The sequence below is a fragment of the Ornithodoros turicata genome, chromosome 3 (genome assembly GCF_037126465.1).
Source record: "Ornithodoros turicata isolate Travis chromosome 3, ASM3712646v1, whole genome shotgun sequence".
NCBI classification, from domain to species: Eukaryota; Metazoa; Arthropoda; class Arachnida; order Ixodida; family Argasidae; genus Ornithodoros; species Ornithodoros turicata.
The window spans coordinates 27,857,558-27,872,967 of NC_088203.1; the positions used below are offsets into that span (position 1 = coordinate 27,857,558).

Here is a 15,410-nt window from a genome sequence, read left to right on the forward strand (position 1 = left end):
CAAATCATATAGCTTCAGGGAGGTGTAAAGTTACTATACCTCGAACGAGGTATAGTGTTTATATCTCAAAAGGTATGCGCCCTGGGACAAGCCATTTATACCCTGAAAGGTAGAACATTTTCTAACAGTGAAATTGGTTGAGGTTGACCAGTGTGGAATTGAACAGTCACAGTGAAATGAACTTTGTTGTTAACCTTGTTGAGTAGGCCATGTTTTAAATGAATGCTGAAACAGGTGCAGCTGAAAAATGAAAAACCTGATCCCAGCAGAAAAGACTCAGCCTTTGGAAAGAGGCGATACCACAGAAATTTACAACAGAATTGTTAAACCACGCAGAAGGTAACTCTGCCTTGAGTAAAGGATACAGGAAAATGTATTTGCATTACAGCTACAGTAGTGTTTTATTTTTTATAATTGGGTGTTTACGTCGCGAGACAACTGAGATCATGAGCGACGCCACAGCGGTAGCTACAGTAGTGTATTACTCGATAAGGAATTAATGAGCTATTACTTTACTGCTCTGGTATAGACTGTTAACTGTCTGTATTTACATAGTATAGAAATATTGTTGAAACCAGGAAATATAATACGTAGTACACCCAAGCAGCACAATGTACTGAAAGTCGAGTGCAATAGGGGTGGACGGGTAGGTGGAAGGGCTTGATCAGACTTGTGAAACTAAAGAACATTTATAAAACACATACCGGCCACCCCTATTGCACTCGACCTTCAGTACACTGTGCTACTTGGGTATATTCGTTTGGTGACTTACGACGTGGGCGTATCGTTCTGTAGGGCACACTGATTGTCTTGTCCGTAATGGCTGTATGCGGGTTTACTCCGGTGATGGCTGATAGCATCGTGGAACTCAGAGTCGTTAACTTTTTACTTGTGCCCCTGTAGCCTGTATCTGAGAAGACAGATAGATTATACACCTTTGCATGGCAACAGATGCGGTAATCGCGTAGAACCTCTGGCACCTTGTGCTGTGCGTAACACACTCCATTGCAAACGGAGCGCACGTAATATTTACTCGACGAGAATTAGGTAATCTGAGATATTGACATCGGAAATGACGGTCAATGCTTAAACAAGCTTGAACCCTTGTTAATATAGCGGATATTTTTTGCCTGTGCATTACTCCCAAAACGTACGTTTTCAGTAGTTAAGTAATTAAATCCCGACAAGCGGGCATTGTATAGGAGTTCGTGTGATTTGATATTTCTGTCCTATCTCCCTGCGAACGTCTCGTAAGGGCCCGTACCCACATGCGGCAGAGATGCGACGTGCGGAATCGCCTTCAGCATGCCGTGTGCATTCATGCCGTCTCCGCTGGACCGCGTCCGATTGGTCCAAAATGTGTAGCATACCGCTAAAAATCGTGCGTTGCGCTATCAACGAATAGCGGCTTTTTCCCACCCCGCGGCAAGACAATAACAACAAGAACTTTATTTAAATGATGATGAGTGGGGAGTTCCATCGCCAGGGGCGATACTCGACCTTCTAGTCTAGCTCGCTGCCGCTTGTGGCTCGAGGGTCCAACGATCGTAACGGTCCAACGAGAAGGAGGATCCAATCGGGTCACGTGACACCGTGAACAAGTATTCAACCTAAACTTGGGTCCAAGCAGGGACGGAAGATCCAACGGGAACAAGGATCCAGCGGGAGGAAGGATACAATGCGAGACGAAGGATCCAATGATAGAGAACAACAATAATAAATGGTAAAGTTGAGAGCTCCGACACAACGTAACAAAATTTACTTAGAGGTTTCGTCCCTCATGAGATAGGCATCGTTAGTGCCAGGCCATGCGAGAGCCTATACCTTTTAGAGTTCAATAATTCTTCACAATGTCGGCCCCTCTGCCCTTTGGAGTATTTCCTCCCGAATGTCTTACATGCCACCTACGCAGGTCACACGCGTCGACTTCATTGTTTGAAGACGATTCATCGGCTAAACACCTTACGACCACTGCCCTTCTGCTTAATTTGGTTGTGGTGGTCGGCTTGTGCGCATCTACCGTTTCTGTATGAATTCCAACTGGAGTGCCCCGACGTATTAGCCCTCCCACAATAGGACCCACGACATCATTAAGTACCAATGCAGGAGATGGACGAATTCTATACTGGAGTTTTCGTTCAAATCAAAGCATCCGAGAGACTTTTCAATCAGCTACTATCGGTGCATAGCATGCTACAAGGCCAGCAAATCTGCCAGGGAGGAAAGAGAGCGATGCCCGGTTGCCCAAATCATATGTTGAGAACTGGGTGTTGGTTACGGACCCTGACAATCCGAGGACACCGCACAGCTGCACACCACAAGAGGATGCCACAGCTTCTCAAGTTCTGGGCAACAGGTTTTTGTATCAAATTCGGACAGAAATTCGACGAAGTCGAAAGCGGCCCCGTCAGGCATACGACGAAGCGTTGTCGGCCGTTGACGTCCGCTTTTCAGATTGTGACACGAATGTCCGGCAAGATATCAAAGACAGTATGACGACGGGCCACGGCTTCGGTTCTAAGCGGCGCACGCTATCATGGAATCGTCATTTCACTGACCAGCGAGGAAACTCGCTGGAAGTATTGCTACTCCAGCTCTGACTAACTGCTGACGGAGAACTCCATAAAAGTAAAGTGAGAAGTAGAGCCTTAATTGGGGGGGGGGGGGGGGCACAATAAATAATATACACAACAGGAACATAATGCGCAAAAAACCATGACGTGGTGGAGCAGTTAAAAGTAGCTGCATTAAAACGAATATAAACATATCGTGGCCATTAGGCTGGCTGGCAGTAATGGCTGTGCAATGGCATTCCTCAATTACATTCCTTGTAATTTAATGACATTCAGCCAGGTATGAATAACACACACGAATGCTACCATTCATTTTGATTTACGGCTCCGTGCGTATCCGCGCTTTCCGTTCGCAGTGATGTGCATACAACCGATGCATATAGTCCCCAACCGCACGCGCGCAATGTTTCTTGGCCATGTGTTTATTGCGGTATTAACAAAAACAACTATTTCAGGATATTGGGCGGGGAATTTCATCGCCGGCGGCGATTGCGGTATTAATCTTTCCCGCAAAGTATAGGGGGACGCGTGAAGAAGTTTCCAAAGAGGTAAAGGATCCAGACGTGCTGAGAGATCCATCGTGTTGGAGTATACAACGAGCAGGAGGGTCCAAACGTGCTGAAAGATCCAACGTGTCAAACTATACAACGAGCGGAAGGATGCAGCGTTGGATCCTCCAGCTCGTTGTACCCTCCACCACGTTGGACCCTTTGACATATAAATGCTCGCGGCAAGGGTTTACCGCGCCGGGTTCGCGTTATACCGCAGGCATTGCCCGCATGTGGGTATGCGGCCCAACACAGCATTATGCACACAGAAAATTGGAGTCAGAGGCTCTGAAAATGATGTTTAGCACTAAAAGCTATCGCGCAATGGTTTCCACGAGTGAAAGTATTAGTGATGTAATGTGATAGGATAACTACGTCAGAGACGTTTGTTTGGAATCGTTTATTAGGAAAATTTTGTACAGAAGTGACTTTGAAGCAGAAGCAAGAGCACAGCATGACTGAAAAAAAGAAAGAAAAAAAAAAGAAACAAAAACAAGTAAAGCAGTAGACTAAAACTGTCCTGGAAGAATAGCAAAGCGCTGTCTGATTACTTACCCCGGAATGCTGTATAGTGACGAGGCACTTACCAGACGTGGTGACGTAACATCTAATACAGCTCACCGTTCACATGTCTGACGCTAAAGCAAGCACCGTTATTACCTTATCGTGTTAGTGCGTTTACTGACAAGCTGCAGTGCACGAGCAATCACTGCGCTACAATGTTACTACCAGAAGATATTACCTTCAAGGTACTGCGTGTCAAAGTTGGTACCATGGACGAGAACAAGCATATCTGGAAAATATACTGTGAAGTAATGTGCACCACTCCTCTCCACTACACGTCAGCTCCACTTCGTTTAAGTGTTCACCTGTCATCCTGTGCTGAAACTAAATAACGTATTACAACAGCTAGTTCGGCTTATCATACCTTGCATTCTCGCTCCCATGGAAAACTTCCATGGATAAACAGCACATGGCAGGAATGTTCCCTGGATTTTCATTTAGGGTGGGGGGGGGGGGATGACACCATACCAAAGTATATGACATGACCCTTTTGAACAGCATTAGGAACCGGAGTCGCGTGTTTCCCCAGCTCCTTCACCTTGTCCCTCTATAGTGACTCCGATACCAATCGCTCCAAATGACATCTCGTCGCGCTCCACATATTTGCAAATACCCTCGCGGGATGCAGTCCTATTCTCCTCAGGCACCTCTTTCCTTTTGGCGAGGTGCTACCGCTTGGCCTTTTTGTACGCGAGACTCGGTTCATCAGACACTCCTCGAGGTGAACTATTTTCTGAGTAGGTTGTTTGACCCTTTCGAAAACGGCTCTGATCGGTTTTAGGCGAATTCGGAGGACCCCACGTCTTCGGTTCCCCAATGACACAACGACTTTTCCTACTGGCCTTATTGATACTTAATGCTAAAAGCCTATGTCCTGCTGATCATATGTCACGGTGATTCCGGAGTTCGAGGTAACTCGTTACAAGTAACTCATTACTGTAACTAAGTTCCCTTTTTTGGTAACTTGTAACTTAACTCGGTACTTTTGCGCCGTGGTAACTTTCAGTGGAACTCGTTCCTTTTTCAGGTAACTTTGCCAAAGTAACTTATGTTAAGTTCCAAGTTACTTTTAACTCGCTTTCCACTCACGTCCACATATTTTCTTGCTTTCTCTCCGGTTCCTTCATGGCATTTTTTGCTATGAAACGTGATGTTCAATCAATGACAGTATTTTATTCAGGAAGTAAGAACCGCTGCCAATGAAATGAAGCTGAACCATTGTGCGCCCACAGGGAGTAAGATGCAAAGCGTTCGAATAGACCTCTACCACAGAAGATTCATCATGACATTGGCAGACAGACTGAAACCGAAACAAATCTGAAAGAGAGGGCTGGGTTCCACGAACGGGCATTTGTTCGCTGCCTCCCTCTGAAAGAAAAGCAGGACCGAGGGTCGCGTCCCTTTAAAGTACCATATCGTAATCCCATCAAGAGCGTGGCTTTCGGGCGCGACCTTGTTCACCTCTAGCTTCGAGCGCAGTTCAATTCTACCAAATTTCTGGCGCTGTCGAACACTATGACGTCATTTGTTTACAAACAGGGAGAGGTCTATTGTTGGACATAAACGAAAACGATCTAAGCTTGTTGCACTCCTCCGCAGGCAACTGAAGGTCTAACTCAACTGCTCACGCGCGCTGCACCTGCGTAATGCTATTTTGTGTCCGAAGTAACTTGGAAGTAACTTGTTCTTTTTTTTAAGTAACTCAGTAACTGCAAGTTACATTTCAGGCTGACGAACTTCGTTATTAACTTAGTTATATTTTGCACATGGTAACTTAACTTGTAACGAGTTCCTTTTGACGGGTAACTTCTCAATCTATGGGTGATTCATCAGCTCCCGTGGCCTAGTGGTTACGATGATGGTATTCAGGGCCGAGGACTGGAGGTGGCCCCGGTTCAAATCCGGGCGCCGGCTGTGCTCTCTGGGTGTTTTCCCTGGGTTGAGATGCTTTAAGGCAAATGTTGGCACAGTTCCCTGTGAGTATCTATAGGACGCACGCTACCCCATGTGACAGTCGTGACATTGCCTGCCTGAGCATGGCTGACTACGGCAAGCAGCTCCATGAACACCACCATCCGTTGGTGCAATTTTCTCTGCATAGTCCAGACTTACGTGATCTGAAGCATGTATCACATTTATGCTGGGGGTGCAAGGCTGGCAAATGATAATGCAGGGCTACAGCAATATCTCATCATCGGTCTTTCGAATGCGCGATACACCACATCTAGATATCGTTTTAATTTTTATAATGAAGACGATAATTTGATGCTTAGTGGCGAAAGCGCTACCTAAGGCCTTGAACACGTACGAGTCCAATTCCGAGGATAAAATTGGTTCTAGTTTCGTAGACGGGCTTATGACCTTCTTCACCAAGGAGAAATAACCAGAAAAGAACGAATGATTTTAACAGAAAGAACAGAGAGTAACGGATGAAACAAGGATGGACGCGGAATGCCATGTGAAACTTATACAAATTTTGCCGCGAGTTTCTTCAATATGATTCGCAATTTTTGACAGTAGGCAGGGCGGCAGAATCTGCGGTCAGCACCGCCTCGAACGTGACCCGGGGAGGAGGCGGACACCCCCTATCTGTGCGTACATGGCCTCGACTATAACTCACTGAGATACTAACCTCGAAAACTCGGAAAAACTTTAGCATCAACCCCGCAGCTTCTAGAGACAAAAAATAGCAAGAAAACCACAAAAACAAAACCAAAATCATGAAATACACAGAAATAAGATATCCGTCGGGTGTCTACATGCAATTTTAGAAACGAAAAATTATCATCCATTTGCAAAATTCGTGAATTTTGCTACGAAATTTTTTCCAATTCTATCTCTTTCCAAAACGGATAATTATCGTGATCTATCTCTAACCCCTATCCTACTACTTCAGCGCCACCATTCCCACGGAACCAAAACGGCCAAAGTATGACACAAACTCAAAAATGTAAAACTCAATTCTTTCAGTTTTCAACGTTTTTTATGTAATTAAAACGTAAATCTATTACAAATGACGCGTAACATTATAGGAAGAAACTATGATTAAACACCGATTTCGCCAAAGGACGTAAACACGTGTAGCAGACGACACTTCGCATGTGCTCCATTCCAAAACCACGAACATCAACGTGTTCAGGTTGGGCCGCATCCTCACCGACACGCAAAGAACGGTATCTTGCATACAGTCGCAGATTTTGATGCCCAATACTCTGACATAGAGCCCTCTCGATACACAGCATACGTATTCACCTGACCTAACCTAACCTCAGTCACGACGGAGACAGTGTACATGAGCCCTTTTGACACAAGCAATATGTATTTTTCTGACCTAACCTAACCTCAGTCACGACGGATGCACTGTCTACGTGGGCCCTCTTGACACATGGAATACGTATCCGCATGACCTAACCCAACCTCAGTCACGATCGATGCACAGTCAACGCGGGCTCTCTCGACACATGAAATACGTACTCTCCTGACCTAACCTAACCTCAGTCACGACGGATGCACAGTCTGCGTTGGCCCTCTCGACACGTGGAATACGCATTCACCTGACCTAACCTAGCCTCGCCTCAGTCACGACGCATGCACAGCGTGTGTGGGCCCTCTCGACACATGGAATACGTATTCGCCTGACCTAACCTAACCTCAGTCACGACGGATGCACAGCCTGAGCGGGCCCTCTCGACACATGGAATACGTATTCGCCTGACCTAGCCTAACCTCAGTCACGACGGATGCACAGCCTGAGCGGGCCCTCTCGACACATGGAATACGTATTCGCCTGACCTAGCCTAACCTCAGTCACGACGGATGCATAGCCTGCGTGGGCCCTCTCGACACATGGAATACGTATTCACCTGACCTAACCTAACCTCAGTCACGACGGATGCACAGTCTACGTGGGCCCTCTCGACACATGGAATACGTATTCGCCCGACCTCAGTCACGACGGATGCACAGTCTACGTGGGCCCTCTTGACACATGGAATACGAGTTCACCTGACCGACCTAACTTCAGTCACAACGGATGTTGCAATCCTAACGTGTTCCATATATGTAAAACTGAATTTGACGTGCCATTTGTGATGCATGAACATTATACGTAAAATAATGTACAGAATGTGTCTTTTGTCGTGAAGCCTCCCCATCTAAAAACACCACTTTTCCTGTGATGCATTCGTCCCTCTGCCAATAATTTCCAGTATTTCTGTGCACATTTCAATATTAAATGCTGTATTCCAGACACCTACACTCAAAACACGCCTATTTCTCATTGTAAAATCCTTGCTTGGCATGCAGTTTTCTATTTTACATCACAGGTGGGCCTAGGAGCTTTAACTCTCCTAATAACCCTGTTCTGCTTTTCAAAAGCAGATATTAATTTTGTAACGTCCGTATTGAAGCGTATCGTCTTGCAACAATGACGTTTCCATACTCCCGCTAATTGTACGCGTATCCGACCGCTGCGGGATCGTTGCAAAAGTACAGCCGATTCGTCGAAAAGTACACCCGAGAGCAAAATGCGAGCCTTTTTTTTTACAGTAGGCAGGGCGGCAGAATCTGAGGTCAGCACCGCCTAGAACGTGATCCCGGGAGGGGGCGGACACCCCCAATCTGTGCGTACATGGCCTGGACTATAAACCACTGAGGTGCTAACCTAATGTATATGATATGATTGAACTCTTCTGTGACTTTCACAGGATGACACCCCCAAAATCCGGTAGGTTTAGCCAGGATATGTTCTTCCTGCCGTAGAAGTACAGCCGATTGTGTTTTTAAATGCATATAAAAAGGTTATGTACTATTTTTATATTTCTCGATTCGGTATATGGTCTTCTTTCACTCCCGCGCATTAGCCCGTAAGCCCGTCAGCGGAACTACACCCATACAATAAATGCGTAACCCGATGGACGAGTTTCGGAAACATAATCCCAACAATATCCCCACTCAGTAAAGCGCTATTACTTGGGGACTGCAAAATTGACTAGCTGCCAATATTTCAAATAGATCCGTCGAAGAAATGACTTCCCTCGACACCGCTAAACGACATCCTAATACTCACAAGTTACACGTACGTCCTTCACGATCCTTAGCGAACTGCAATTACCATCAGCTGCACCAAGGATCCGTATTCATGATATGGCTGGAAATGTAAAGACATCTACGGCATATGCGAGCAGGCTGGTAGGAGAAAAACACTTAGCAACTGCTAATCTCGTGCTCACGCTCCTGAGGGGCACGCTTAATAAAGTCAGATTTTGATGGCGATGGGTTGGTACAGCGTTCTTGTACCTAGTTAACCGCAAGAGCTGCGAAACAGTGCACGTAAATTGTAGTTAAAATTGAAATGAGTGATTACAAAGTTCGGCACATGCATGTTACACGAACGTACAAATTCATTCAAACTGTAATCAGCCAGGACATCTTGGTGCCTACCCGGAGGCTATGTGAAGTTCCGTGTCCTAAAGTGCGTTATTAGCAGATCTGCCAGCATTGATGCGGCTCCCTCCGCGTTAACAGCAGCCCGTGTTCTACGTTAACTTAAAGGGATAGTCGCATCCGGAAGCGTGTTCCGGAACTATTATGGTCATGTTCCCTGTCGTTCATAATGTACGCTGGCAAATTTTCTCCGCACAAATCCACTTGGTTGACTAAGAAACGATTTTTAAATGTTCGCGCTTCCGGCGCGCACGGCAATCCCCGCAAGGCGCCGACACTGGATGACGTCACTCGGATAAACCAACCATCAGGAGGCGCTCCTACCCGCCGCAGATTCTGTGTGTGTCTGAGCGTGCGTCTGACCTTTTTTCTTGTTGTCTTGTCGCGTTTGCTTTGAAGTACTTTGAACCACAGCGTGTGGCCTAGGATTTCACGCCGTTGACGTGTGATGTCACAGCCAGGAAACCTACGTGCTACGTGGTCGGGTGCAGAAAGACTTATAACGCGAATCCCGGGCTTACATTTCACCGACCTCGCAATGGCGAAACGAAACGAAAGTGGGAGGCAGCGATCGCCAGCCACTACTGTGGTGTGGCCCAAGGATTGAATGTTTCACGCGTCTGTTCCTGTCATTTCGCCGACGACGCCTATTTTGATGAAGATGTATTGCAAGTTCGGCTCGGGCTACGGCAGAAACAGAAGCGGCTGAAGATTGACGCCGTGCCTACCACATTCGATCAGGAACAAGGGCAGGAACCAGTAACGGAGGTAGTGACAATCTTGCGTGGTCACAGCTACGCTGCGATGAAAAATATCAGTTGTCACAGTAAACATCATCGCGAACACCTGGCCTCGCCGCCGATTGTAACGTCATAGTCACACCGGCTACTAATGTACACAAATTATTACAATGATTGCAGCAACCTGACGCAATAGTACGCGTACTCTAGAAAAAAAGATTGGTGTGTTGTTGCTGTGCTAATTGTCGCCAGTATTATGCAGGAGTAACGTAACACTCCCACATGACAGCGTTATTCTAATGTTATTGCAGCTAGTGGATGTTTCTACAGTTCATAGTGTAAGCCTGATGGCAGCATTCAGGGATGTGAAAACATCGCAATCTGTGTTTGGCTACGTCCGAGACACTTGCATCCAGTGATGGCCAGTAGTTAACTACATGTAGTTAAACTACTAGTTAAACTACCTGATTGTAGTTAAAAAGTAGTTATCAACTACTTGCAGAAATGTAGTGGCAACTACTAGTTAAACTACTATTTTAAGTAGTTAACTACAGTAGTTAGGTTACTGAAGGCGCCAACTACTTCCGATTTTGCCGTAACCTTTACGGCACGATTGTGCTTCCGACTTTTACTTTGAGCTACTTGTTTGATGAGAACGGAGGTGCAGAGCAGTTGTGTCGTGCATGTGTACTAAATCTTCACTTTTAATGCTTTAAAACAGGTTGCTTGAAAAACAATGTTTAAAACTCTGTTCGAAATATCGGCGGCTTCTGTCCTGAGGCAACTCCCTTCCTAATGTTTAAAACAGGTTGTTGAACGTACACCATAGCTGATCTGTTCTGTTTGCCACCACTGTACTACCGCACATGCTTTATCTGTTGTTGTTGTTTTGTAATGTCCGCAGTTTGATTCCAAAGCGTAAGGATTTGTGTAGTTTGTTGCAATCCTGTAAATGTGACCCTGTTGCACTTACTGAAACTTGGTTATCGCCAGATATAAGAGACAGTGAGCTGTTACCAGAGTGTACTGGCTTTACCTTCTATCGCTGTGATCGCGTAAATAGACGAGGAGGTGGTGTTTGACTCGTCGTTAAAAACTGTTTTAAATCATATGCTGTTCATTGTACATTTCCTATCGAAGTAACGTGGGTATTGATTGACTGCGTCACGTGTAGGTTAGTAGTTGGTGCATGCTATCGACCTCCCTCAAGCAATGCATTCATCTCAGAATTACACAAATCACTACATCATATATTTCACAAATTCCCAAATTCAAAGGTTATTCCTCTTGGTGATTTCAACTACCCCTCAATTAATTGGAGATCCACCTCAGCCTCTGGCAGTGAAAAACGTTCTTTCATTGATTTGTGTCATGTGTTTGACCTTCATCAGGTGGTTCATGAACCCACCCGTGTAACTCCCACCTCGTCAAACATCCTAGACCTAATCCTCACTAACGACTCAGATATAGTAGGTTCTGTATTTTCTCCATGCGCCTTGAGTGATCACAAAGTACTACACTTTACAATATCTGTCCCCAGCGTGCCCCGTCGTTCCTCGTGTGCAAACGCATAAGATTATACGATAAGGGTAACTACGACCAAATAAATTCTGAATTATCCAATTACTTGGCTAACTTTCTCGCTAATTTTGATGTACGGACAGTCGAGGAAAACTGGTATTTATACAAATCCAAGATTAATGCACTTATTGAAGCCTATATACCCTCCATTATCATCAAGACACATTGTCATGCCCCATGGTACAATCATGAAATCAAACTGCTCGCCCGTAAAAAGAAACGTCTGTACAGGCTTGCTAAGCGCTGTAAGTGTGCATCATCACTGCTAAAATATCAAGAGTGCGCCTGGAAATAAAAATCATTGGTGACTTCTTCAAAACGCATGTTCTATAGCGAGGGCCTCGTTAACCTCTTGAAGCACAACCCCAAAGCATTCTACAAAGCTATAAACCCAAAATCTCCATCGGCAAACATCCAACTGAAAGATCGTGATGGTAATTTTGTTAGAGATAACCAATGTTCTCTTATCTTCAATAACGCATTTGCAAGCGTGTTCACCAACGACGACACAACTCCCCCTGCCGCGCCTCCCACATCCATCTTCAATAGCATGTCACCGATAGCGATATCTCCTGCTGGCATTGAAAAGATTATCTCTTCCATCAAGGTTTCCTCCTCTGCTGGTTTCGATGGAATAAACAGCAAAATTCTTAAAAACACAAAGGCTCACTCGAGCAGATTTCTTGCTGCAATATTCCAACAATCACTTAATAGTTCATAGATTGGTAGAAATCCAGCGAACCGGTACAGATGTAGGAAGGGAGTTGCCTCAGGACAGAAGCCGCCGATATTCCGAACAGAGACTGTTCTTCTTCAGGGCACCGTCCTCATCATTGGCATGGTTTAAAGGGACAATTCGCATGAACCTTTAAACACGTCACACCTAACCCTTTATATACCATGCCAATGATGAGGACGGTGTCCAGAAAAAGAACAGTCTCTGTTCGAAATATCGGCGGCTTCTCTCCTGAGGCAACTCCCTTCCTACTTAATAGTTCAGTTCTGCCAGAAGACTGGCGTCGGGGAATGATAATACCAGTGCATAAAAGCGGTGTCACTCATTCACCGTTGAACTATAGACCAATCTCCGTTACCAGCGTCCCCTGCAAAATCATGGAACACATTATATATTCGCAGGTAATCAACTTCCCAGAGTCAAATGCTTACTTTTCCCTTTGCCAGCATGGCTTCCGTAAAAATTTCTCACAACTAGCTGGTTTTATCCACGACCTCCAGTCAAATATGGACAGTTCTACTCAAACAGATGCCGTGTTCCTGGACTTTGCTAAAGCCTTTGATTCTGTACCGCACGCTAGATTAATGGTTAAACTCTCACAACTAGGCCTTGATGCACACGTTCTCTCCTCGATTCATATGTTCTTAACTGACCGCCTCCAGTCCACTTTCGTGAACAACCATTCCTCGTCCTTTTGTCACGTATCATCTGGTGTCCCCCAGGGTATGGCCTTTGGGGTATGTGAATAAATAAATAAATAATGCTTCTCTAGTGAAGCCTCATTTGCTGTGAAATAATTCTGCAATTTAGTTTATCGCGCAGGCACAAAAAGAATTTCACCGCAAGCTTTGTATTTGACGATCGTAGCAATGGCTTGAGCCAAAGTTTATCATTGCTTGTGATTCATATTTAGGTGTCCAAGAACACTACAAGGGATTGGTGTTGATGGACAACGTTAAGTAGTTATAGATGTAGTTAAACTACATTGCAGTAGTTAAAGAAGTAGTTTTAACTACTCCCCTGAAAAGTAGTTGAACTACTAGTTAAACTACTCAATCGCAAGGTAGTTAGTGGTTATAGTTAAACTACTGTAGAAGTAGTTAGTGGCCATCACTGCTTGCATCAGTATTCTACTGCAGCCTTGTTGCTAATTTCTGGCTCTATTTCAGGCGGCAGCAAGCACGTCAACGGAATCAACTGGATTTGGTATGTTTTGTCAAGCCACGAAAATATTGCAATTCTTTTTGCACGTCCCACAAAATAATGGATATGTACGAGCCCTGAAAATGGTCGAGTTCTGTGAAAGGAATCTTGTGTGATGCGGCTGCCAGCGTTTATAACGTAATGTCGACAGAAAAATAACTGTGCCAGTGAAATAGGGACCGCAAAGGGGAAGATTTATTTGCATAGTCATTTTTATGTTTGTTATTGTACCTGCTAGGCCCTCAACGTATTCTTTTGAGTGTTAACACCCAAGGCCATATTTCAGATGTGGAGGTCCTGGCTGAAGCAAGTGCTGGGGACCCACTTCACGGCGCATCTCACAAGGGGGTTGTCATCCCCTGATTCCAGGAAGAGGAAAACAATGGACACAGACTTGCATAGCGTATTAGTACACCAGATATGGATCTGCCAACAAGAACCCTCCTAACATCCCTGTGGCAGCATACCTGTAACCCAGACTTCACATCACATTAATTTAGAACCACAGCACAACATAATAAACCTAAGCTATTTTGTTGTTCCCACACCGTCATACTCCACTGTACAATAAATCGATACAATTATAGGGTCATTCTTTATTCCCGTCACTACACCCACCTCGGCACTAACTTAGTGCAGTGCAGTCTGGATTTGATGCCAGAGCTAATACCGCCACGTGTAGTAGTTTTTGCTGTACAGACGGGTAGACAGTCTGTTGACTGCAACTGGAGATACAGAGTGACAAGACAAAACATCCCCCACACTGCAATGACGAAAAAACCACACCTATAGTATCGTCGAAAACCTCTGATGGGAGGCAAGAGGGATGACCAAGGGCTCACTTACACGAAGTGTGCCTATGTCAGCAAAATTTTTGTCTTGCCACTACATGTCTCCAGTTCCAGCCATCAGTATGCACCAGCTTGTCTCTCTTGCCAAGGCACCCTTGTTTCGATTGTCCTAACGCTGATAGCCTTGATAAGACGTAGACGGGAACTCCCTCCTGATTGCTCGGACAACGCACCCAGGAACCTGTCGTCTGTTCCTTGGGCCAAGGTATCCCCAGACCCATCTTGTGAATGACGAGTATGCCGTGAACCTCAGGCAGCTCGAAAAGACAACACCACATGACATTTCTTTTTGTTTAGCATCATATCTTGTGGGCATTTGCATACCTGCCAAATCTCCAGCAGCGTTGGGAAGACAATGGCCTAAACAGAAGAACAGACACTATCCCAACCTTGGAGTTCAAAGCCTGTGCATTCATTCCTTAGTTCCAGGGTCTCCCGCATTTTGAATGTGGAAGGTTGGCAGGTGTGCAACATAGTGCAACAGAAAAATGTCCGCCTCTTTCAGGATGAGCCCGATTCCAACTGTTAACTCCCTCCCAAACCAGCTTCCCTCCAATTTCGGCAAAATCCAATTTCTCCCAAAATATGTTACTCTTACATTTTTCAGTAACATGCTTCTCCCCTTCATTGCCACCTCAAATGCGTCTGTTTTCAGACTTGCAAGACTTTCTTTCAGAGTTTAAAATTCCCACTGGATTCAATCAGGGTTTTGTGTTGCCAATCAGGGCATGGCTAACTGGCATAATTGAGAGCATGTCGAGACTAGCTGAGGCGGCTGTGTTGCTTCACTTTTCCTAATGGAATTGTTGGACCAGGATTCTCTGGATCGTTCCACGGCTGTCGTCCACGCTTATGATTTATGGGGGACAAACTTGTGTAGGTCAAAAAGCTGCTGAGAATAGTCGCCCTTTTGTATACAGCCCTTGTCCACTTTAGGTGCGACAATTTGCATAACCAACAACACACGACTAGCACTCGAGTTTACCCATCCGAATCTTGCTGGGGGAGGGGGGTCATTTAAACCGAAAAATTCAATACGGTCGTAATCATATAGCAAACGAGAGAGCACTGCAGCAGGCTTACCTGTAGTCCTGGGGATTGAGTCGCCTAAAATGTTGATCGTAGCGGCAGCATTGAGGCGCGTACACCACTAGAAGCTCTCTACGGAG

At 45.4% G+C, this 15,410-nt stretch overlaps 1 protein-coding gene across 2 annotated transcripts in view; it reads right to left on the minus strand.

Moving 5' to 3' along the window:
• LOC135388335 (uncharacterized) overlaps positions 1–8,890 on the minus strand; it is an 83,921-nt gene extending 75,031 nt beyond the window's left edge. The window contains exons 1-2 of one of the 2 annotated variants that reach the window (XM_064617825.1): positions 8,754–8,890; positions 773–5,619 (exon numbers count right to left, since the gene is read on the minus strand). In XM_064617825.1, the coding sequence (XP_064473895.1) occupies positions 773–860 (88 nt within the window). In that variant the 5' untranslated portion in view covers positions 861–5,619; positions 8,754–8,890. Of the gene's footprint in view, positions 1–772 lie in introns of both variants that reach the window. The other variant, XM_064617824.1, reaches the window with a different exon arrangement.
• Positions 8,891–15,410: the final 6,520 nt, after the last annotated feature.